Source organism: Tupaia chinensis, unplaced genomic scaffold, assembly GCF_000334495.1.
Source record: "Tupaia chinensis unplaced genomic scaffold, TupChi_1.0 Scaffold142717_1, whole genome shotgun sequence".
Classification (NCBI taxonomy): domain Eukaryota; kingdom Metazoa; phylum Chordata; class Mammalia; order Scandentia; family Tupaiidae; genus Tupaia; species Tupaia belangeri.
The window spans coordinates 277,640-300,418 of record NW_006202563.1 but is presented as its reverse complement, the minus strand read 5'-3'; the positions used below and the strand labels follow the sequence as shown (position 1 = coordinate 300,418).

Sequence of the window (22,779 nt, the reverse complement as noted above, 5' to 3'; positions counted from 1 at the left end):
GTGACAGGCAATGTTCTCTTTAAAATCTGCATTACTCTCTTTGTTTGGAGAGCTCAAACAACACCTAAATATAATTCTCATTTTTTTTTTTATTTATTTTGGGAGGGGAAAAAACCCGCCACTGTGCAATTTAAAATACCACAGAAAGAGAAATGGATGCTTGATAAGTTTTTCAGGCACAGCCTGTGAATACAGGTCAAAGGCAGAAAAAAAGTTGATCTGGAGACTCTGAAACATGCATGGCACCCAAATGCATCACACTCATAACTTATTAATAAAAAAAATCATCATTCTTACTCTATGCATATTTAATATTCCTGCTCATGTGCAAATCAACACTTCTGCTTTCTCTTTTCCTTTCTAGTGAGAGTTAACCAGATGCACACAAGTAAGCACGAGCTTCACTAGCAGACTCTGAACTTGTAATAAACAGGAAGTCATAATTAAAAGCAGGAAACACTCCCCATAGCAATCATCTTCAAATAGTTGGATCACAGGTCGGCCTTTTGCCTAGTCATTAAGAGTTAGCTGGATCCCACAGTGGAATCCCAGACCCAGCAGCTTGTCCAAGATGGGCACATGTGCGTGTGTGCTCCAAACCTCCATGGAATGTGAAATGGAAGAGAAAGGAATGAAAGCATGACCGCACCCCCGGGGTGCTTTCTCCTATCTCTCTCCGGCTAGCACACATACCCTCAGGCAATGAAAAAGAAAACCTCAAATCAATTCATCTTCCCTTTGCATACTCATGTGACAGTTACTAAAAAAAGTGTCCTTGATGGATGATTTACTTGTTTTACAAGGTACATAATAGTTTAGCTGGAGAAGATTCAAACTGCACATACTGTTTTAAGACAGGTACAATGTGTATCTTCTGTTCTAAACAAGCTAGTACTGTTTAATACTAAAAGGAATAGAGAGGTTATTAATATAATAAAACATAATCTCTTCTCCAACTTGCTACAATTATCTTTTAGCAGCTATTGGTTTATTTTATGAAAACTTAAGTCTATTTATGAAGGTTAATGCTTACGAATTCTTTGCAGAGCCCAGCATGGTGTCTCACTCTTAACTTCTATGCCATTCACATTATATTAAGGACTCTTTTTAAGTTTTAATTTCTATTTATTTATTCTATATAAATGGGCATGACTATGAATAACATCCTAATACTTGAAGTCTGATAGGATTTTAGCTTTGTTCAAGTTACCTGGGCAAAGCACACAAGAACGAGGTTTACACCCACTGATATGGGGACCCACAGGATCAGCAGGCACCCCAGGGGAGCAGCTGAGTCAGTGACAGCACAGGTCTCCTCTTCTGATTTCTGTCCACTCACATATTGGCCGTTGGTCTTGTCTGACCCAAGTTGGTTCTAAACTACCTTATTATTCCTGAGCTACAGGGCTTCCTACAAATGTGCATGAAGGGGGTGGACAGCAAGAGAGGAGTGAATAGCATGAGAGAGGTTGTTAATCCTAAACTGTTGCTATAGAAAAACCACATTTGGTTAATTAAGAACAGAAGCGGCCAGAAGCAAGAACAAACTACTAATACACACAGCCTTATACTGAGAGACAACAGAACCAAACAACGCATACTGCATTCCATCCACATGAAATTCTAGAACAGGAACACGAACAATGCCTATAATGACAGTCAGTGTCAGTAGATCAGTGGTTACCTGAAAAGGAGGTGGAGGGCCTTGTCTGGGAACAGGAACAAGAAAACTTTTTGAGGTAATAAAAATGTTCTATATTTGGATGGGAGTGGTGGTTACAAAGGGTATATATGTTTGTCAAAATGCATAATATGAATTCATTTTTATTGTATAAAAAGTCCTCAATAATATCAATCCAAATATTTAAAAGTATAGATTGTAGACCCCTTGACAACTTTCCTACATGCAGAAAGTAGCCAGCACTTCATGTGGATCCCTATGCTCATCTCTAAGTCTTCCTTCCAGTCAAATCCACTCAACTGTATATCTTAAATAAATCAGTATATATAAATCTGCCTCATTCTTGTGTGACGTCACCAATCTTTATCAGCCCATGTTGATTTATGTGCATCTTTTTGCATAGTTGCTTTAGTTTGGAATCACGTATTGTCTTTTTTTCCTAGTTCGCTAGAGGGCATGTGCACTCACCAGAGGGGGAGAGAGAGAAAGAGAGAAAGTGAGAAAGCACCCCCCAAGGGGGATGGCCATGCCACCGTCTCCTCTGTTCTCATTTTGGAGAATATGCATGCATGTGCAGCTGGTATGATTCTCAAGTCACTAGGTTTGGGACGCAAATGGCACTGGTAGACATCTGAGATCCAGCCACCTGAACCACTATGCCACAGGCTGGTCCGGGAATCAAGTATTCTTAAATCAGTACATTTTATATTACTTTCTCATCTTGTTAAAATTTACCATCATCTGCTCATTTCATCTTACAATATATAGTTTAGATCTTACAGAATCAAGATATCCTTAATAAATAAAGTCCCTTTGCTATTATCATCCACAGAATCTAAGGGCCTATCCCAATACTGTCTAATAGAACTGTTTACTATGACAGAAACATTCTATCCTGTGCTGTCCAATGTGGTAGCCACATAGGGCTACTGAACACTCTGCATGTAGCAGTCAGGATGAGCAACGGAGTTTTAAGTTGGTTTTAATCAATCTAAATGTAAACCACATGTGACTACCAATGATTGCATCAGATAGTGCATTTCTACACTAATACTGTGCCTGACTTTCTCTTCCATTATTTCTGAAATATTTTCAAGCTGCCATTAAAGCACCAACCATGAGGTCAGTATTTCTTTTTTTCTTAAAGAATGATTTCACTTAATTTTATTTACTTTAATTGACCAGAGGGGGACAGAGCAAGAGAGAGAGAGGGGCAAAGTGAGAAAGCAAGCTGTCAGGTCTGGAACTCGAACCATGGTCAGCCGTGGGAGTTCAGTGTCCTTAACCATCATGCCACCTCCTGGCCCCAGAGGCCTGTATTTCTATGACTTATCTTGTACTCCTCTCTTTGGGGGGCCTGACCTCAAGGCAATATTTTAAGTTTTTGGAAGCCTTCATTTTGGAGGAAACTGAGACCAAAAGTAGCATGGTCATTTTTTTCAGTATGGACATTCCCCGCCACACACAACAAATACACATCTACTTACTAATCCAAAAGCAGGTTGAAGAAGTAAGACCACTTTTGTGGTTAATTCACATGACTTTAGAGTATTCCAGTCCTAGAATACCTAATTTCCTATAAACTATCTCTAGACACCAAGAAGAAATCTGTTCTATAAACTGGCCCCTGAATTCCCTATAACTTAAAAACTCAAGGATCAAGGTCATCTTGGAGTCACTCTGCCAGAAACTAGAGTTTTGTTTACTTCAAAGTTCATTACTGTTTTGGATCGGTTTCCAGATGTGGAGATAGAATCAAAATTCATAAAGAAAAAAAAAATAGGCTCACAAAATTAGCAAACTCTATTGGACAGGGATATGCCTATAACCTGTAAAATCTGAAAGTGCTCAATGCTGACCAAAACTCCGACTTCAGGTGCTGTCAACTCTAGATGGCAACGGGCCAGCAGATGGCATAGCAGTTACATCCCTGGATTTCCACATGGCTGACCAAGGTTTGAATCTCGGACTCAGTAGTCTGAGACTAATGCTAGGCAACACGCACCAGGTGTGTTTTTCCAGCCTCCAGACTTGGACTAGAAATTGATAGTCAATCATGTGCGATCCAGCCATCTTAACCATTAAGCCACTGGCTGGCCCAGAAAGCTTTCTGGTTTTGTTTTTTGTCCGTCTTTTTTGTTTTTGAGAGAATTTTTGCTATAGGGTGCCTGTGCTCATCAGAGAGACAGAAAGTGAGAAATCACCTCCAAGCGGGATGGCCATGCCACAATCCTTTCCCCCCATTCTCTTCTCAGAATCTTTGGCATGCACACACAGATGCACACAGAACCAATGTGAGTTTTAAGCCACTGGTTCCAGGATTCAAACCGCGGTTGACTGCGTGGGAGTCCAAACATGAAACCATTACACCATCTACTGGTCCCCCAGAAACCTTTCTTTAAGAAAGCTTTTAGATATGCAAGTCAGTATGCTTTTTTTTATCTCCTATGACTTCCATTAAAAAGGTCTTAAAATTAGCATAATCCTGGGAAAAATAATGATATGCTTTCTAAAACCTTTCAGGTTTTATCATGTATCTACATATATCTTATTTATTGAGGGTGGGTAAATAAGAAAGAATTTATTTTCACTTAGGGAATACTAAAATTTTAAATATTTACCAGAGGGCTTTTTTTTTTTTTTTTTGAGAGACTTTTTGCTATAGGACGCATGCGCTCACCAGAAAGAGAGAGAGAGACAGAGAGATAGAAAGTGAGAAACCCTTCATCTCCATTCTCCTCTTGGGATCTTAGGAATGCACACACATGCACCCAGCATAAGTTTAAGCCACTGGGTCCAGGACTCTAACTGCGGTCGACTATATGGGAGTCCAACAACAGACACAGCCATTATGCCAATTGCTGGTTCCAAGGGTCGTTTTTTTTGTTTGTTTGTTTGTTTGTTTGTTTTTTAAACCTGTTTAACGTGCTTTTGGTCAAATTTATTATTATTTAGATGTTCTAATGGATGCTACTTTCGCAAAATTCACTGATTTGAAAATTATGTTTATGGTTTCCATATTATATACCAGGCTATAAAACACACCCAATACTAGTAAAGCAAGTGCCAGCAAACTCTGGTGAGTATCTTCAAGAAAACATGGAAGAGTTCTCATTCTTTAATTTCCATTAAGATTAGAGACTAGAAGAGTCAAAATCTGTTTTTTTTAATTTAAGTTCATAGGTCCTTAAGTCAATAAATTCCTTAGGTATCAATATACTTAACTTCACTAACCCTGTTGATTTAGAAAGATTCGACTCATGCAACTAATTTACCAGCCTACCAAATATATATACATATATATATTTAGCAGGCAAACTCACATGCACTGATAAAACTTTGATTGAAACTCATCATCCATTTTTATTTCTATTCTCCCAAACCCATTTTAAAAAGCACAGCCAGAAAACGGATGCCCCCCCATACCTATTTCATTTCAATGACATATGCTGATATTTCGCTTTGTCACATCAGAGAGGCTCTCCATTCATTACTAACGCTTTGCCTTACCTCTAAGCAAAGAGGTTACTGATCACACTTCATTTTAAATGAAGCTGCTAACCAGGAAAGGTATCACTATGGTTGCATTATTTAAGCTCTGAAATATGCAGTGAAGTCATAAAGGACAGCAAGTCAAGCTATGCATGCTCTCCCTGTGGTGGCAGTTTTCAAATAGAATGGCAATCTGATTACAGCAATGTGAAAAGTCTAAAGTGAAATGATACATAGAAGTACATATCCATACCTTTTTCTTTTTAAAGAATTATTGATTTAACTTTATTTTATTTATTAATTTATTTATTTTTCTTTAACCAGAGTGAGACATAGAGAGAGAGAGAAAGAGAGAGAGAGAAAGTGAGAAAGCAAGCCACCAGGTCTGGGACTCAAACCATGGTTGGCCATGTGGGAGTGTCCAGTGCCACCATGCCACCTGCTGGTCCCTACACATGTTCGTATCTTTAGAGCACAGCTACAGAGACATAAAAACCAATAAAATATGATCAAATCAAGAGAATACTTTTCCATTGTTGTCAGAAATTGGAATTTCAAAAGTTCACATGTTAAAAAAAAAAAAAAAAAGGGAAGGGGACTAGCCCTGTAGCACAGCGGTTGAGTGTTGTAGAGTCAGCCAGACCCCACAAGGCCAAACACAGCTCAAGTCCCAGACCCAAAAACTTAAAAGGGGAAAAAAAGGCACTCCAAGTATGCATGCACATGCCCAAGATCCTGAGGGGACGGAGAAATGGAGGAAAAAAGGAATGCAGCATGACTGGGGCCCCACTGAGGGGTACTTGCTTTCTCTCTGGCACATATATTCTCTCTGTTCCTCTGGCAATAACAAAAAGACTCCTGTTAAAACCTGTATGACACAGTTAGCTATGTAAGTGAGATTACGTCGCCCTGTGTACCTCTAAGGACTCCTTCAAGTCCACCGCAGAAACTCCATCTTCCTCCTCATCGTCCATCAGCTGGTCCTGGGAACAGTAGTGAGTGCTGTAAGCAGAATGCTCTTCTACTGCTTCCAGCCAGTCCTGGATAACACCAGAATTTCAACAAAAGTGAAAAACATTTTTATTCCAAAGACATAACATGATGATAATCTGGAAAGCATATAATTTAAAAGGAGAAATAAATATTATGCCCTCTTAAAAAAAGTAACTAATACTAAAATAATGATGTAAATCTCTTGTTTATGACATGTCTAGATAAAACATTTTCCCAACACTTTAAAAAATGTCATCTATATTCATTAATATTAGTACTCAAATACATTATAGTTATTAAATATGGGTAAAAAGTTTTTCACATGGGGCCAGCAGGTGGAGTGGTATTTAGAGCGCTGGACTCCCACCTGGCTAACTGCAGTTTGAGTCCCAGATATGGTGGCTTGCTTTCTCATTTTCTCTCTCTCTCTCCCTCAATCTGTCCCTCTCTGATCAAATTAAAATAAATAAATACATAAAGATAAAATAATCCTTAAATACTTTTTTCACTTAAAGTTATAGGTTCTTTTATTTTTAAATAATTCTTTAACTATTTTATTTTAATTTTATTTACTTTTTTATTTTTAATTTTGACTAGAGAGAGACAGAGTGAGAGAGAGAGAGAGGGAAAGTGAGAAAGCAACCCAGTAGGTCCGGGACTGAAATCATGGTCAGCCATGTGGGAGTGTCCAGTGCCTTCACCACCACACCACCTGCTAGTCCCAGTTATAGGTTCTTAACCCTGCTGAAAAGTTATATAATAATAGATCCAGACACATAATTTTACTAACTTCCAATCAAACTATAAGCACAAGAAAGGCAAGATAGGCAATAGGGACCAGCAGTTGGTGTAATGGCTATGTCACTAGACTTTAATGTAGTTGACCACGGTTCAAGTCCCGGACTTGGTGTCTAAAACTCGCTCCGGGCGCATGTGCATGCATGCCCAAGATCCTGAGAGGAGAAGGGATTGTGGCATGGCCATCTCCCCTGGAGGGTGATTTCTCACTTTCTGTCTGTTTTTCTCTGTCTTTCTGGCGAGCACATGTGCCCTATAGCAAAAAAAGATAGGCAACAATTTTCCTGATGCTTTAACTTTTACTGTGTTTTTAGAAGTCCAGAGATTCCAAAAAAGGATGTTTAGCATAAAAATACCTATCATTTTCTTCATTTTCTTCCAGCATCACTCAAGGTCAAATGTTATCATTTTATGATATGTTGTGATAGTCATAAGTTGGACTGATTAGGGTTCTTGCAGGCTCAAAGTTAACCACTTCAGAATATATATTTTAATGCTTTACATGATTTACAAAGAAAAAAAAGATAGGTCCATGAACGCTGCTTTGAATGAAAGGAATATAGATTCTCCATTAAATTACCATATCATAAATTTCAGTCAAGTGAATCTCAATTTTCTTGCTTACTATTATCCAATTTACCATAAAAGAAGGCAGAGTCTAAATCATAGTGTCAGAACATCTGGATGTAGTCCAGATTCTGTCACCTGCAAGCTACATGGCTTTGAGAAATCACTTTAATCTAACAGTTTCAGTTTACTCGCCTACAAATTAAGAGGCAGACTGTATAATCACTTAGTCTTTTATAAAATAAACAAAAACAAACCCCTCTCTTACTCAATCTGTCCCTCTCTGATCAAATTAAAATAAATAAATACATAAAGATAAAATAATCCTTAAATACTTTTTTCACTTAAAGTTATAGGTTCTTTTATTTTTAAATAATTCTTTAACTATTTTATTTTAATTTTATTTACTTTTTTATTTTTAATTTTGACTAGAGAGAGACAGAGTGAGAGAGAGAGAGAGGGAAAGTGAGAAAGCAACCCAGTAGGTCCGGGACTGAAATCATGGTCAGCCATGTGGGAGTGTCCAGTGCCTTCACCACCACACCACCTGCTAGTCCCAGTTATAGGTTCTTAACCCTGCTGAAAAGTTATATAATAATAGATCCAGACACATAATTTTACTAACTTCCAATCAAACTATAAGCACAAGAAAGGCAAGATAGGCAATAGGGACCAGCAGTTGGTGTAATGGCTATGTCACTAGACTTTAATGTAGTTGACCACGGTTCAAGTCCCGGACTTGGTGTCTAAAACTCGCTCCGGGCGCATGTGCATGCATGCCCAAGATCCTGAGAGGAGAAGGGATTGTGGCATGGCCATCTCCCCTGGAGGGTGATTTCTCACTTTCTGTCTGTTTTTCTCTGTCTTTCTGGCGAGCACATGTGCCCTATAGCAAAAAAAGATAGGCAACAATTTTCCTGATGCTTTAACTTTTACTGTGTTTTTAGAAGTCCAGAGATTCCAAAAAAGGATGTTTAGCATAAAAATACCTATCATTTTCTTCATTTTCTTCCAGCATCACTCAAGGTCAAATGTTATCATTTTATGATATGTTGTGATAGTCATAAGTTGGACTGATTAGGGTTCTTGCAGGCTCAAAGTTAACCACTTCAGAATATATATTTTAATGCTTTACATGATTTACAAAGAAAAAAAAGATAGGTCCATGAACGCTGCTTTGAATGAAAGGAATATAGATTCTCCATTAAATTACCATATCATAAATTTCAGTCAAGTGAATCTCAATTTTCTTGCTTACTATTATCCAATTTACCATAAAAGAAGGCAGAGTCTAAATCATAGTGTCAGAACATCTGGATGTAGTCCAGATTCTGTCACCTGCAAGCTACATGGCTTTGAGAAATCACTTTAATCTAACAGTTTCAGTTTACTCGCCTACAAATTAAGAGGCAGACTGTATAATCACTTAGTCTTTTATAAAATAAACAAAAACAAACAAAAAAAACAGAGACTGCTTGCCTTCAGAGAATTAAAATGAAAAACAAAGTATGAACAGAAAACACCTACAGGTACATGTTGATAAAGAATTCATAAACTAAATTTTTAAAATTTCATTGACTTGTTGGACCAGCAGATGGCATAATGGTTATATCGCCTGTCTCCTATGTAGTCAACCATGGTTCAAGTACCGAACCTGGCAGCTTAAAACTCATGCTGGGTGTGTATACATGCGTGCCCAAAATCCTGAGGGGAGAAAGAAGGAGAAGGGATAGTGGCATGGCCATCGCTTTCTGTCTCTCTGTCTCTCCAGTGAGCACATGCACTCTATAGCAAAAATCTCTCTACCAAAAAAAAAAAAATTCATTGAATTGTTCCCATTTAAAATGTACAACCAGGGGCTAGATGGTAGCACGACAGTACAATGCCAAGTTCTATGAGGTAGAAACCACACAGGAAGATTCACAGTTTGCATCCAGAGACTACCCCAAGTATACCAAGCACACATGTATACAGAACTCAGAGCTGGCTAAGCTGGTAGTTGACCACAGCGCCAGGAACTTGTTGGGTATGCTGTCTTTCTGTTTATCTCTGTATCTCTCATGAAAATAAATTTAAAAACTTAAACAAATTTATTAAAAAGTACAATCAATATAAGCCATTAGAAGTTAACACTGAACCTATGTTATATTCTTCATGTCTTTAAATATTATTTAAGTTTTATAAAAGACAAATGAATCCATAAAATTACCTCTCTTGACTGTTGAAGGTTGTTCTTAGGAACCCTGAAGCCATGAATAGTGTCATCAAAGCATTTAATAAAGAAGAGGCAGCTATCAGTAGATTTTACCTTAGATATAAAGAAGTCAGTCAGTAAGATAACATTCGTTCAGACAAAAGAGCACTAAAATGACCTACATATGATATTTAAAGTACTAGCATGACTTAATGATACCTAATTGAACATTTAAAATAATGATTGATAAAATTTTTTTAAAAACTGATACAGAGGGAAAATCAAGTGCACTGCTTATCTATGTCAAATATGGCTTTCATATGTTTAGTTACAAAGTAAATACTAAATACTAAGATCATTAGGTATGTGGCTTAGTTTTGATCTTGCCTATTAATTATAATTAGATATAATTTAGCATGCACTTGGGCAGTAAAATCCTTTATATATCACAGCTCTAACTTCCTGTTTATACCACTGTCCTAAACTTTTTCTTTGAGCTGAGTGTAGAGAATGAGAAGTAAATAACTTGGACAAAGAAGACAAAAGAGGATAGAAAGAATCATAAATAACTATTTTTTTAGTCAAAATTTGTAAAGGGAGGTGATTTAAGTATGGGAAAAGGTAGACTTTTGCTTTCGAGCCTCTTTTGCAGTAAACAACTATAAAACTTGAACAAAACAAACAAGCAAGCAACCAGTGAAGGCATTGCAAAGTGAACAAAAGCTGAAGCACTGTGCTAAGGGACGCACACACTTTTGGAAGGGAAAGGAACAAGAGGCTGTGGCAGAAAGTTCCCATTCCCACGGTGTTAGATCTGGGACTAGGTACAGTCCACACAGTGAGATAACAGAAGGAAGGGCTCCTGGAGAAAACCCAGTCTTTATGCCTTCGGGAATTAATAAAGCAGGCTGGGAGCCATAAATATTCATGAGAACCGAGAACTCCCTCAAAGGAAAGAGACAGAGACGGGATACCAAATTCTGTCTACTGACATTTCCAACTGATCCAACAAACTACAAATGCACAGAAAAGATTCAGAGCAGCTCACATAGACACAGACTGTCTGAAGAGACCAGAAATGCTGTCTTGATATAGACTTTGGAATTCAAACCAAGCCAAGAAAATTACTTGCTAAAATAAAATAACATTTAATGGAGAAAAAGAAAAGAATCCAGATTCTTTAGAGCTTCAGTCCACTCCCCAGCCAAGATCACAGGCAAACCCAGTGTTCTGGTGGACCTGGGACTCAAACCCACAGCTTTCTCATATGCCTCCAGTATCACACAGGTAGGTACCTTATGGCTTGCACCACCATGGCTAGATCAGCAAACAGTATATTAAAAAGATAACACAGCAGGGCCAGTGGGTGGGGCATGGAGGTTGAGGCGCTGATGGCCAGCTGCAAAGTTTGAGTAGCAAATCTGGCAGATTGAAAATCACACTGGGTAAGCTGCCCAAAACCCCAAGAGGAGACTAGAAGAGAAGGGACTGGAGTGTGGCCATCCTCCTGGGGGCAGAGGTGGGGTGTGTATGATTTTTCTCTCTCTCTCTCTCCGGTGACTGCACAAATTCTATAGCAAAAAAAAAGAAAAAAAAAGAAAGAAAGAAAGAAAAGAAGAGGGTAACATATCATGACCGAGTGGGAGTTATCCCAGCAACATAAAATTAGTTTATTAACACCCTAAAACCTATCAATACAATTTGCCATATTAATGGAATAAATGAGAAAAGTCATATAACATTTCAATAATACAGGTGAAATTCAACATGTCTTCATAACAAAAACTCTCAGTAAGCTATGTAATGAACATATTCAAGTAGATTAAAGGCAACTATGAAAAACCTACAGCTGATCATTCAGGAGGAAAGGCTCAAGATTTGTCACAATGTTTTATATTTAGCAGGAAAAACAAAATAAGGATTTTGACACTTACTAATAATATGTATGCATGTATGTATATATTTGTATATGTATGTGTGTGTGTGTATATATATATATGTATATATTTGTATATATGTGTGTGTGTGTGTATATATATATATATATATATGTGTACACACACACACACACACACACACACACACACACACCCCTACACACACATGCAGATATAGATTTACCTGATGCCTTGCAGCCTGGCTATATTCACTTACTTTTTTTTACTTTTTTTGAGAGTTTTTTGCTATAGGGCCCGTGCGCTCACCAGAAAGAGACATAGAGACAGGAAGTGAGAAATCACCCCCTGGGGGGATGGCCACGCCGCAATCCCTTCTCTTCCTTTCTCCTCTCAGTATCTTGAGCATGCACGCACACATGCCCAGCATGAGTTTTAAGCCACCCGGTCCAGGACGCAAACCACGGTCGACTACATGGGAGTCCAGCGACATAGCCATCAAGCTAACTGCTGGTCCCTAAATTCACTTATTTTGGTAACTATTTTGGAGATTACTTCATACATAACAATTATGTTGTCTGCAAATAAAAATTGGTGTGGGCCAGTAGGTGGTGGCAGCTAGCCACCATGTGGTTGGCTGAGTGATAGGAATCCTGGACCCAGCGGCTTGAGGAACATGTGCATGCATGCCCAGAATCCTAGAGGAGAGTGAAGGAGAGGGGATTGCAGAATGGCAACCCCTCCGGGGGATGCTTTCTCACTTTCCCTATCTCTCTCTCTGTGTCTCTTTGAAGTGCATGTACCCTATAGCAAAGAGTTAAAAAAAAAAAAAAAGATTGTCATATTTCTTTTCAATCGTTTTTTCTTTCTTTCCCTTGCTTTATTTACTGCATAGGACCTCCAGTACAATTGTAAATTTATTTAGTGAGCATGGACATCCTTGTTTTGTTTATCCTGCTAAGTATAAAGCATTGTGACATATACATACACACTCACACACACGTAGCAAAAAATTAGAAAGTAAAAATCTTTCATTTATAGTATCTTCAAAAAATAAATACATAAGAATAAATTTAGGAGCCAGCAGGTGATGTGGTGGTTGGGGCACTGGCATTTCCACATGGCTGACCACTGTTTGAGTCAGACTGGTAGCTGGCTTTCTGACTTTCCCTCTCTCTCTCATGAGCACACATGCACTATAGCAAATTAAAATAATAATAACAAAAAAGTTACATAAATAATTCATTAAAAAATAAACAAAAATTATAAAATAGTAAAAGAAAATGAAAGATTTCAATAAATGAAGAAATATACAGTGTTTATAGCTTGAAAGTCTCAATACAACTAAGACAGTAAGGCAATCCACCCAAGTTAATCTATTGATTCAATGCAATCTTAATCAGAACAATTATTCTAGATCACTAGAAATAGACCAAAAATATACCAAAATTTAAAAAAATGTTTATTCAGGAGACTAGCAGGTAGTGTGATGATTAAGGTGCTGGACACTCCCACATGGTCAACCATGGTTTGAGTCCCGAACCTAGTGGCTTGCTTTCTCACTTTCTCTCTCTCTCTCTCTCTCTCTCTCTCTGTCTCTCTCTGGTCCAACTGAAATAAAATGAATGAATAAATAAAATTAAATAAATAATTATTTTTTAAAACAAAGAAAGAAAAATGTTTATTCAAAAATAATCTCATGGGGGGGAACCAGCAGTTAGCGTAATGGTTATGTCGCTGGACTCCCACATAGTTGACCGCGGTTCGCATCCCGGACCCGGTGGCTTAAAACTCACACCGGGTGCATGTGTGTGCGTGCCCAAGATCCCGAGAGGAGAATGGAGGAGAAGGGATTGCGGCATGACCATCCCCTCTGGGGGGTGATTTCTCACTTTCTGTCTCTCTGTCTCTGTCTGTCTGGCGAGCGCACGCGCCCTATAGCGAAAAAAATCTCTCAAAAAAAAAAAAAACAATTCTCATGGGGTCCAAACCTCAATGGTGCAAACAGAAGGATGTCACTGTGTGATGGCTGAAGCTGCATGGGAGGTCTAAGTTTGGTCCCCAGGCCAACATAGCCAGGTTGGATATGATGGCATGTACTCATGGTTCTAGCTAAATAGGGCAGTAGGACCACAATTTGAGGAGACTCTGTCAAAAATACCTATCTCTGTCTCTGTCTTTGAAAAAAAAAAAAAAGAGGATGATCTTCAATACAATGGAATTAAATTAGAAAATAATAAGAAAAGAAAAATAAAAACAACCACTAATATTATGAAATGGAACAATACACCTTTAAACTCATGGGTCAAAGAAAAAAAATTTAAAAGAAAACCAGAAAGTATTTTGGGCTGAAATAAAACAAAAAAAATGACATATAAACATTTATGAAATGTAGCCACCCTAAAAATCAAACAGAATCTCAATGAACTACAAATGATCAAAACAATCTTGAAAATGAAGAAAAAAATTTAGAGATCGCAAATTTCCTGATTGTAAAATTTACTATGAATCTATAATAATCAAGAGTATGTTGGGGGACCAGCAGCTGGAGTAATGGCTATGTTGCTGAACTCCCATGTAGCTGACTGTGGTTCAAGTCCCGGATCCGGTGGTTTAAACTCACGCCAGGTACGAGTGCATGTGTGCCCAAGAGCCTGAGAGGAAAATGGAGGAAAAGGGATTGTGGCGTGCCATTCCTCCTGGGGAGTGATTTCTCACCTTCTGTCTATCTTTCTCTGTCTTTCTGGCCAGTGCACGCATTCTATAGCAAAAAGCTCTTCAAAAAAAAAAAAAAAAAAAAGAGTATGTTGGACCAGTTCCATGGCCTCGTGGTTAAGGAAGAAAGATCCCACATGGTCAACTACAGCTCAACTCCTGGCCCCTGTGGCTTCAAAACCATGCTGGTTGAGTGTATGTACATGCCCCAAATCCTGACAGAACAGAGAAATAGAGGAGAAAGAACTGCAGTGGTGTCGCACCCCATTCAGGGTTGCTTTCTCCCCACCCCCATCTCGGTGATGAACGCAAATGCCCTTCAGCAGGGGAAAAAAAAGTAGTACTGCCATAATGGCAAACATCTAGACAGAGGAAACAGAATAGCGGGACCAGAAATAAGCCCTCATATATATCGTCAAATAATTTCTGACAAGAGTGCATGCAATTGAAAAAGTAAGTCTTTCAAAAAAATTCTATCGACAAAACTGGATATTTACATGCAGAAGACTGAAAATGGACCCTCGACTGAAATGAAGGTTGGTGTTCCTATCATCTATAAAAATTAACTCAAAATTGATTAAAAAATAAAATCTTAACATCAGAATTAAAGGTACAAAACTCCAAGAAAACGGGGAAGAAGCTTCATGACATTCGATTCGGCAATGAGTTCTTAGATAAGACATCAAAAGCACAAGTGACAAAAAAAGAAACAAATTAGATTTTATCAAAATTAAAACTCTGCACTTCAAAGGACACTATCAACAGAGTGAAAAAGCAACCTATAGAACTATCATACTCCTGATAAGGAGTTAACATTCATAATATGTAAAGAACTCCTACAACTCAACAACAACAAAACAAAACATGGTTAAAAAGTGGGCAAAGACTGGGACCAGCAGTTAGCGTAATGGCTATGTCGCTGGACTCCCACATAGTCGACCACGGTTCGAGTCCCGGACCCAGTGGCTTAAACTCACGCCGGGCGTGTGTGCATGCGTGCCCAAGATCCCGAGAGGAGAATGGAGGAGAAGGGAATACTGCGTGGCCAACCTCCTTGGGGGGTGATTTCCTGCTTTCTGTCTCTCTGTCTCTCTCTGTCTGTCTGGCGAGCACACGCACCCTATAGCAAAAACCTCTCAAAAAAAAAAAAGGCTTATATAGACATTTCTCAAAGACAACATACAAATGGTCAAAAGCACAGGAAAGGATGATGAACATAACTAATCATTAAGAATATGCAAATCAAAACCACTATGTGATGTCACTACTTTAAGATGGCCACTATTTAAAAAAACAAAACAGAAAATATCAAATGTTGGCAAGGACATGGCAAAATTGGAACTTTTGGGCATTGTTTATGGATGAGTAGAAAGGTCATAACACTATGGGGGAAAAATATGTTAGTTCCAGGGCCTGTAGGTGGAATGGTGGTTAAGGTGCTGGTCATCCACTTGGCTGACCATGGTTTGAGTCCCAAACCTGGTGGCATGCTATCTTGCTTTCTCACTTTCTCTCTCTCTTTCTCTGGTGACCACATGTGCCCTATAACGAATTAGAACAATAATAATAATAATAATGATAAATAAAATAAATTCTTTAAAAAAATAGAAGTTCCTCAAAAAATTAAAAATAGAACTAGCTATCAATTTCATGTCTAGGTATATATTGGAAAAAAATCAAAGTAGGATCTTGAAAAGATATTTGCATGCTCACATTCATTACAGCATCATTCATAGTAGCCAAGAATGAATTATACACATACAATTCAAAACTATTTACCATAAAAAGGAGAGGATTCCTGTTACATACTGCAACATGGATGATCTTAATAACATTATATTAGTGAAATAAGCCAGTCACAGAAAGACAAATATGTATTATTCCATTTATTATTCCATTTATACTCCATTATTCCAACCATGTGGTGAACTCCCACATGGTTGACCATAGTACAAATCTCGGACATGGTGGCTTGAATATCACATGTGTGTGCATGCCCAAAAATCCCGAGAGGAGAATAGAGAAGGAATTATGGCATGGCCATTGCTTAGGGGGTGATTTCTCACTTCCCCTTTCTCTGTCTCCCTCTGGAAAGCGCATGCACCCTATGGTAAAAAACTAACAAAAAAAAAATGGAAAGTAGAGTGGTGCTTGTCAGGGGCTGTGAGAATGGGAAACAGGAACTTGTTCAATGGACACAGGGTTTCAGTTTTACAAGACGACAAAGTTCTAGAGATTTATTTCACAACAAAGTGAATACTAATTAAAGCAACTGAACTGCACACTTAAAAATAATTAAGATATGATTATGCCATGTGTATTCTACCACAATTAAAATAAATGTAAAGCTACGAAAATTTATATAAGAAAAAAAGGTCTTGAGTCAATAACCAAAGTTTCTACCTTAAGAAACTAGAAAGTGGCCTTTTGACTAGAACCACCATCTTCTAGTAATTCACCAAAATGATGAACACAAAGGAGAAGAGGAAAGATACCTGTTGTATGTTCTCTGGGCCTCTTAGGAAACATGGAGTGGTTCCTTTGGCAACAAACGTGAATTTTAAAAACATAGAGTGGTTCCTTTGCCAAACTATATGTGAATTTATAAGAAAGGTGATATTGTAGATATCAAGGGAATGGGTACTGTTCAAAAAGGAATGTTACCATGGCAAAACTGGAAGAGTCTACAATGTTATCCAGCATGCTGTTGGCATCATCAAAGACAAACGAGCTATGGGCAAGATTCTTGACAAGAAAGTTAATGTGCGTGTTGAGCATATTAAGCATTCTAAGAGCAGAGCTAGCTTCCTAAAATGTGTGAAGGAAAATGACCAGAAAAAGAAGGAAGACAAAGAGAAAGCTACCTGGGTTCAACTTAAGTGCCAGCCTGCTTCACCCAGAGAAGCACACTTTGTGAGAACCAATGGAAAGGAGCCTGAGCTACTGGAACCTATTCCCTATGAATTCATGTCATGATGAATATAAAAATAAACTAATCTATGGTCTATTAAAAAAAAAAAAAAAGAAAAAAACTAGATAGTGGGGACCAGCAGATGCCATCATGGTCACATTGCTGGACTCCTACTAGTCAACCACGGTTCGAATCTTGGACCTGGTGGCTTATAACTCATGCCAGGTACGTGTACGTGCATGCCCAAAATCCCAAGAGGAGAAGGGGGAATGGACTGTGGTATGGCCATCCTCCCTGGGGGGTGATTTCTCACTTTCTGTCTCTCTGTTTCTGTGTCTCTCTGGTGAGCGCATGCAACCTATAGCAAAAATCTCTCTATACAAAGGAAAGAAAGAAAGAAACAAACAAACAATTACACAAACTAGGAAGTGAACAGAGCCCATTTTCCAGGAGTCACTCAGCAAATGTCCATGAGCTTATTATACTCATACAACTCACAGTGTACGCTTTAAGCAGGCAATTAAGGGAGAAATTTAAAATTACAAAACAAAGTGAGGCATAATGTGTCAGGACCTGACCAAATCCAGAGAAGCTAGAGAACAAGAAATTTTTTAAAGTGCAAGGGGTATAATTTGTTTATTTATTTTAATTTTAAGGAAGATGAGAATGAGATAAAGGACCCAACTGAGGAAAACCTTGTTATTAAGTAGATAAATCAGGAGAAGAAACAGAAGTGAATGGCTAGGATTCCACCAACAAAAGAAGTAAAAAGCTGGGTCAGATGACAGAGGTTCACTGGTTTAATGTGAACTAGGTCTGGCCTAAAGGGAAAGAGGAAGGGAGTGAGGACACTGGCCGGGCCAGGCCTGTGTCACCGGGCTGTGCTTCTAGGCTATGTGACTAAGCATATGACTCCCCAGAGGCAGTATACTACCGGTTCCTAAGAAGGTTCACACTGGCAAGGGCCGGTGGTGTGTGCTAAGGAGTAGAAAGAGGGCCATGGTGCGTGGATGACTCTGAAGAAGTTGAAGCAAGAAACATGACAGTCTGACTAGGCGCATGTAAAAACTCATTTATTCTTCTGGCTGTTATAAGTAAAACAGCTAGAAGTGAATATGGAGAACTGAAACTCCTGATTTTGACCCAGGCTTTCCGTTTTATACTAACTCCAGAAAACCTTCTATTATCCAGATTTATCCATGTACAAGAAACACGCACACACCAAATGTTAAAAGCTCTGTACAGATGTTTTTGGATCAACCATCTCTCATTCCACAGTATGTGGAGATAAACAAAAGCTAATTATACTTTTGAGTTTTTCTAAACAGAGATTCACAACTTTACTTATTCTCAAATAAGAACATATACATGTACTTTCTACACCACTCCAAGAAAACTTGAGATCTTACAAGGCTATACAAATGACAGGGGCAAGCACTTGCAGAACTGATTTCACAGTTTGATCAAGAGGCGTGTCTCGTCCTACCTACCGTGCACACTGCTTGTGTCAGGTGTTTGCATCCCTGTCGGTAAACATTATGAACTGCATCTGGCCTTCAAAATAAATATTAATTTATTAAGACAAAAGAGAAAACAGAATTAAAAAATTTACTCAAAATGTACATACTGAGATCTAATCAACATAAAGACCACAATACTTACTGTTTCCTATACCACGAAAGGACTCCATGTTCTAAGACTACCCAGAATAATCTCCAGCCAAAAAATCTTGAACTCTAAAGGAAAAAAATAACAAAGATTTCCCAAACTGAATGATCTAGGTACAAATACTTGACTGATACCAAGTAAATTATGACTGTTAATCTCAGTCTTCCATCTAGACAGCAGTACTGAACATTAAAAATGATCTAAGGCCCAGCAGTGGGATGTAGTGGTAACACAAGTGCCCCACAGTGCTGGAAGCCACTTGCCTCATTGCAGAGTCAGACCCCTCAGTGAGCTGAAAATGCCAGGCATGCGCATGGGCATCCACAGACTGAGAAGCTGAAGGGATAGGGAAAAAGGGATTATGGCATGATGAAACCCTGTTGAGGGTGCTTCTCTCTGTCTGTCTTTTTTTTATCATTCACACACACACTAGAACACACACAAAAAAAGATCAAACATGAACTGAGGAACCAAGCGTATTAATAAAAACATTCAACTGTGGCATGACAGGAAGAGAAGAAATGTTTCACTGATAAGATCACGGATGAATACAGTTTATGGTTCTGACAATACTATCAGGATATTTATTAAAAATAAACCAGTTGTGGGACCAGTAGGTGGCATAGTGTTTAAGGTACTGGACTCCCATGTGGTTGACTGCAATTTGAGTCCCAAAACCAGTGGCTTAAAAATCTTGCTGGGTGTATGTGTTTATGCCCAAAATCCTGAGGGAAAAATGTAGGACAAGGGATTTTGGTGTGGACATACCCCATGGAGAGTGATTTCTCACTTTCTGTCTGTCTCTCCAGAAGAATATGTGCCCTCTAGCAAAAATCTCTCTTAAAAAAAAGAAAGTTGTGAAATTCAAAGATGATCACCTCAGTTATTCATGAAAGTCTAAAAAATAAAAAATTATTCTAATTTTATTTTATACAATACAAATATACATATATACATACACATGACTGCTTGCAAATCCAAAGAAATTGTGTGCTACATAACATTCTTAAATCTAGAAAATAATACCAAAATGTATAGAAATTTTCAGAACCAGAATTTTACCTGTAAACCTTATAATGATTCAAATAATTTCCTCCATGGTTCAATGTTCTTAGCAAAAATAATACTGTAATTCTATTATTTAGTGAGAAAAAATTGTATTTTACTCCACTTCTTTCCACATAAACTTTGTCACCTAAAAGTATTAGTTCATGAACACAAAAGAAGGTGATTGTGAAAACCAGTGGAAGCCACGTGAAGTCCAACAGTATCAAGATCACTTACTTTATAAAATCCAAGAATGAGTAAATCACTTATACTTCAGAAATGATTGGGAGAACGATGTTTAACATAAATAGAGCACCTGAGCATGCTTTCTAACTTTATAAGCAAAAAATTCTCCCAACCTACCTTCCAGAGAGGACCTTCATATCGCTTCAATGCTTTGTAGATGACCTATTGAAAACACATTTTTGTTAAAAATGCATCACTATATTTAAAGTATTCAAAAGTTTTGTCCTCAAAATTATTATATAGATCTAATGCATTAATACCCACCTTATTAGCAATAATAATGTGTTTCATTTCAGCACCCTGGGCAAGGTCAAGGGGTTTCTGATCTGTGTGAGACATATGCAAAAAGTCATCGAAAGCTTAATTGTACTATCTAATTGATGTTCCAACTGCAGCATATAATATTCCTTCATTTTTCAAGCAACCATGCCTTTTTTGTTTATGTTTATAAGCCACAGGGTGCATGAGCTCACCAGGAGACAGACAGAGATAAAAAGAGGGAGAAAGCACCCCCCAGTGGAGTGTGGTCAGACTGCAATCCTTTCTCCATTTCTCCATACTGTTGGGATTTTAGGCACACATACACATGCGCCCAGCATGTTTTGCAAGCTGTCAGAGCCAGGATTCAAACTATGCAACTGGCTATGTGAGATCCAGTTCTTTTAGTTACGAGGCCATATGACTGGCTTTCAACCACACCTTTTCCTTTTCCCAAAAAATAACCTACCAGAAGTTACCATCTCTAATTTTTATGGCTATTAAATCAGCAACTCAGGTTAACCTTGAGACATTACACAGGGTCTGTGATAGTTTAAGGTTTTTTGCTCTAAACCACTCTATTAGTTTTGATGACTATTGTAACAAATTACCACCAACTTAGAAGTTTAAAACAATGCATATTTATTATCTACAGTTTGAGAGGTCAGAAGTCTGAAATCAGGTTTACGGGATTAAAATCAGATTGTATACAAAGGTACATTCCTTTGGGATAACTGAATTCATAAGGAAGAATTCATTTCCTTTCCTTTTCCACTGTCAGTGGCTCCCCTTCCTCTCTCTTCAAAGTATGTCATTCCAACCTCTGCTTCCATCATCATGCTTTCTACATAGATATTCTGATTTTCCCACTCTCTAATGACCTTTTTGATTACTCTGGGTCAACTTGGGTAAATCAAGATTACCCTGATTCCCATCTCAAAATGCTTAATCAGTCATATTTGGGGGCAGGGCATTATTCACCCTACCATAGCCACTCTTAAACTTCCTCCCGAGAACAGGTAGCACAGAAAGCTGACAAGCTGAGGGCATGATGTACACAAGGGAAGACGGAAGGTAAATGTGATACCAGCCAGGTATTATGTTAACTTTTCAACCTCACACATGAAAGCACTCTACATTTTGCCAAACAATAATACAAAACATACTATGTTTTATCAAAGTTATTTACTGAATTCTGATGTCAGTAGGCCCCTTGAGGGATAGAAGCTAAAACAATAAATAAAACTACCTTTTAACCTCAAGTAGTTTCTAATTGCTAGAGAAACAAAAGCTACACATAAAAACTAAAATGAAATGAAACGGTCCTTTCAAAACAGCATATCAACTGGAACTCTGAAACTCTGTTTATGCAGAAAGGTGATACATTCTACAAATAATTCTTATAAATACCAAACACCTGGTGTATGTTGGCAATTTTTTTTATATATATATAAATATCTCCTAAGTGAGCCTGTTATGTGCCAATTACTATCTTAGGCAGTGCAGATTCAGCAGTCAACATGAAGGAAAAACAATGAGTGGATAAGGCATAGAATGAGGGAAAAACAGATCATTTGATAACAAGATAAAGGGCCTGGCTGTTGAGGTACACACTGCTTAGACTGCTGTGCTCTGCAGGCTGGGACCTCAGGGGAGGCCTGGGTTTGCTTGTTGATGCAACCTAATGGTCTGGACAGTGTTGAACAGTGGCATGCCTGTAATTCTAGCAACTCAGGAGGCTAAGCAGGAGAACTGCAAACTTAAGGCTGACCTAGACATCATAGGAAGACCCTGTCTAAGACTGAACCTGGTATGGTGGCATGGACCTGCAGTCCCAGTTGGGCAGCAAAAGCAGGAGGATCACAACAAGATCCTATGGGGGGGGGAGGATGAATTTTATATATATATATATATATATACACACACACACACACACACACACTCTATATATCAATCAAATAATAGGCTATGTTATACCAAGATTTTTAAGTGAATGATATGACAAAGAACGATAGGGATATCACTCTAGACTGAAGGTTGAGAGACTGATTAGAGAAAGCCTGAGGAAGAGATGTTTAGATAGAGAAGAATTAAGCTTTGTGAAAATACAGAGGAAGAGCATTCTAGAAAAGAGAACAGCTAATGCAAAGGCCTGATGTAGGAATAATTTAGTGGGCAAAGAGATAGAGAGGAAGACAAAAGCTACATCACATGAGCCTGAGTTTGTGAGCCAGTACAAAAAGTTTGGGTTTTATTCTAAATATGATGGAAAGTCACTAAAGAGTTGTTTTGTTTTTTTTTTTTTTTGGGGTTT

At 38.2% G+C, this 22,779-nt stretch overlaps 1 protein-coding gene across 1 annotated transcript in view; it reads right to left on the bottom strand.

The window, feature by feature from the left end:
* Positions 1-22,779, bottom strand: part of OSBPL1A (oxysterol binding protein like 1A) — a 274,120-nt gene that overhangs the window by 166,888 nt on the left and 84,453 nt on the right. Inside the window, exons 8-13 of the mRNA XM_006163672.3 lie at positions 20,472-20,533; positions 20,325-20,369; positions 18,909-18,982; positions 18,737-18,800; positions 9,741-9,839; positions 6,091-6,213 (exon numbers count right to left, since the gene is read on the bottom strand). Of these exons, the coding sequence (XP_006163734.1) occupies positions 6,091-6,213; positions 9,741-9,839; positions 18,737-18,800; positions 18,909-18,982; positions 20,325-20,369; positions 20,472-20,533 (467 nt within the window). The remainder of the gene's footprint in view (positions 1-6,090; positions 6,214-9,740; positions 9,840-18,736; positions 18,801-18,908; positions 18,983-20,324; positions 20,370-20,471; positions 20,534-22,779) is intronic.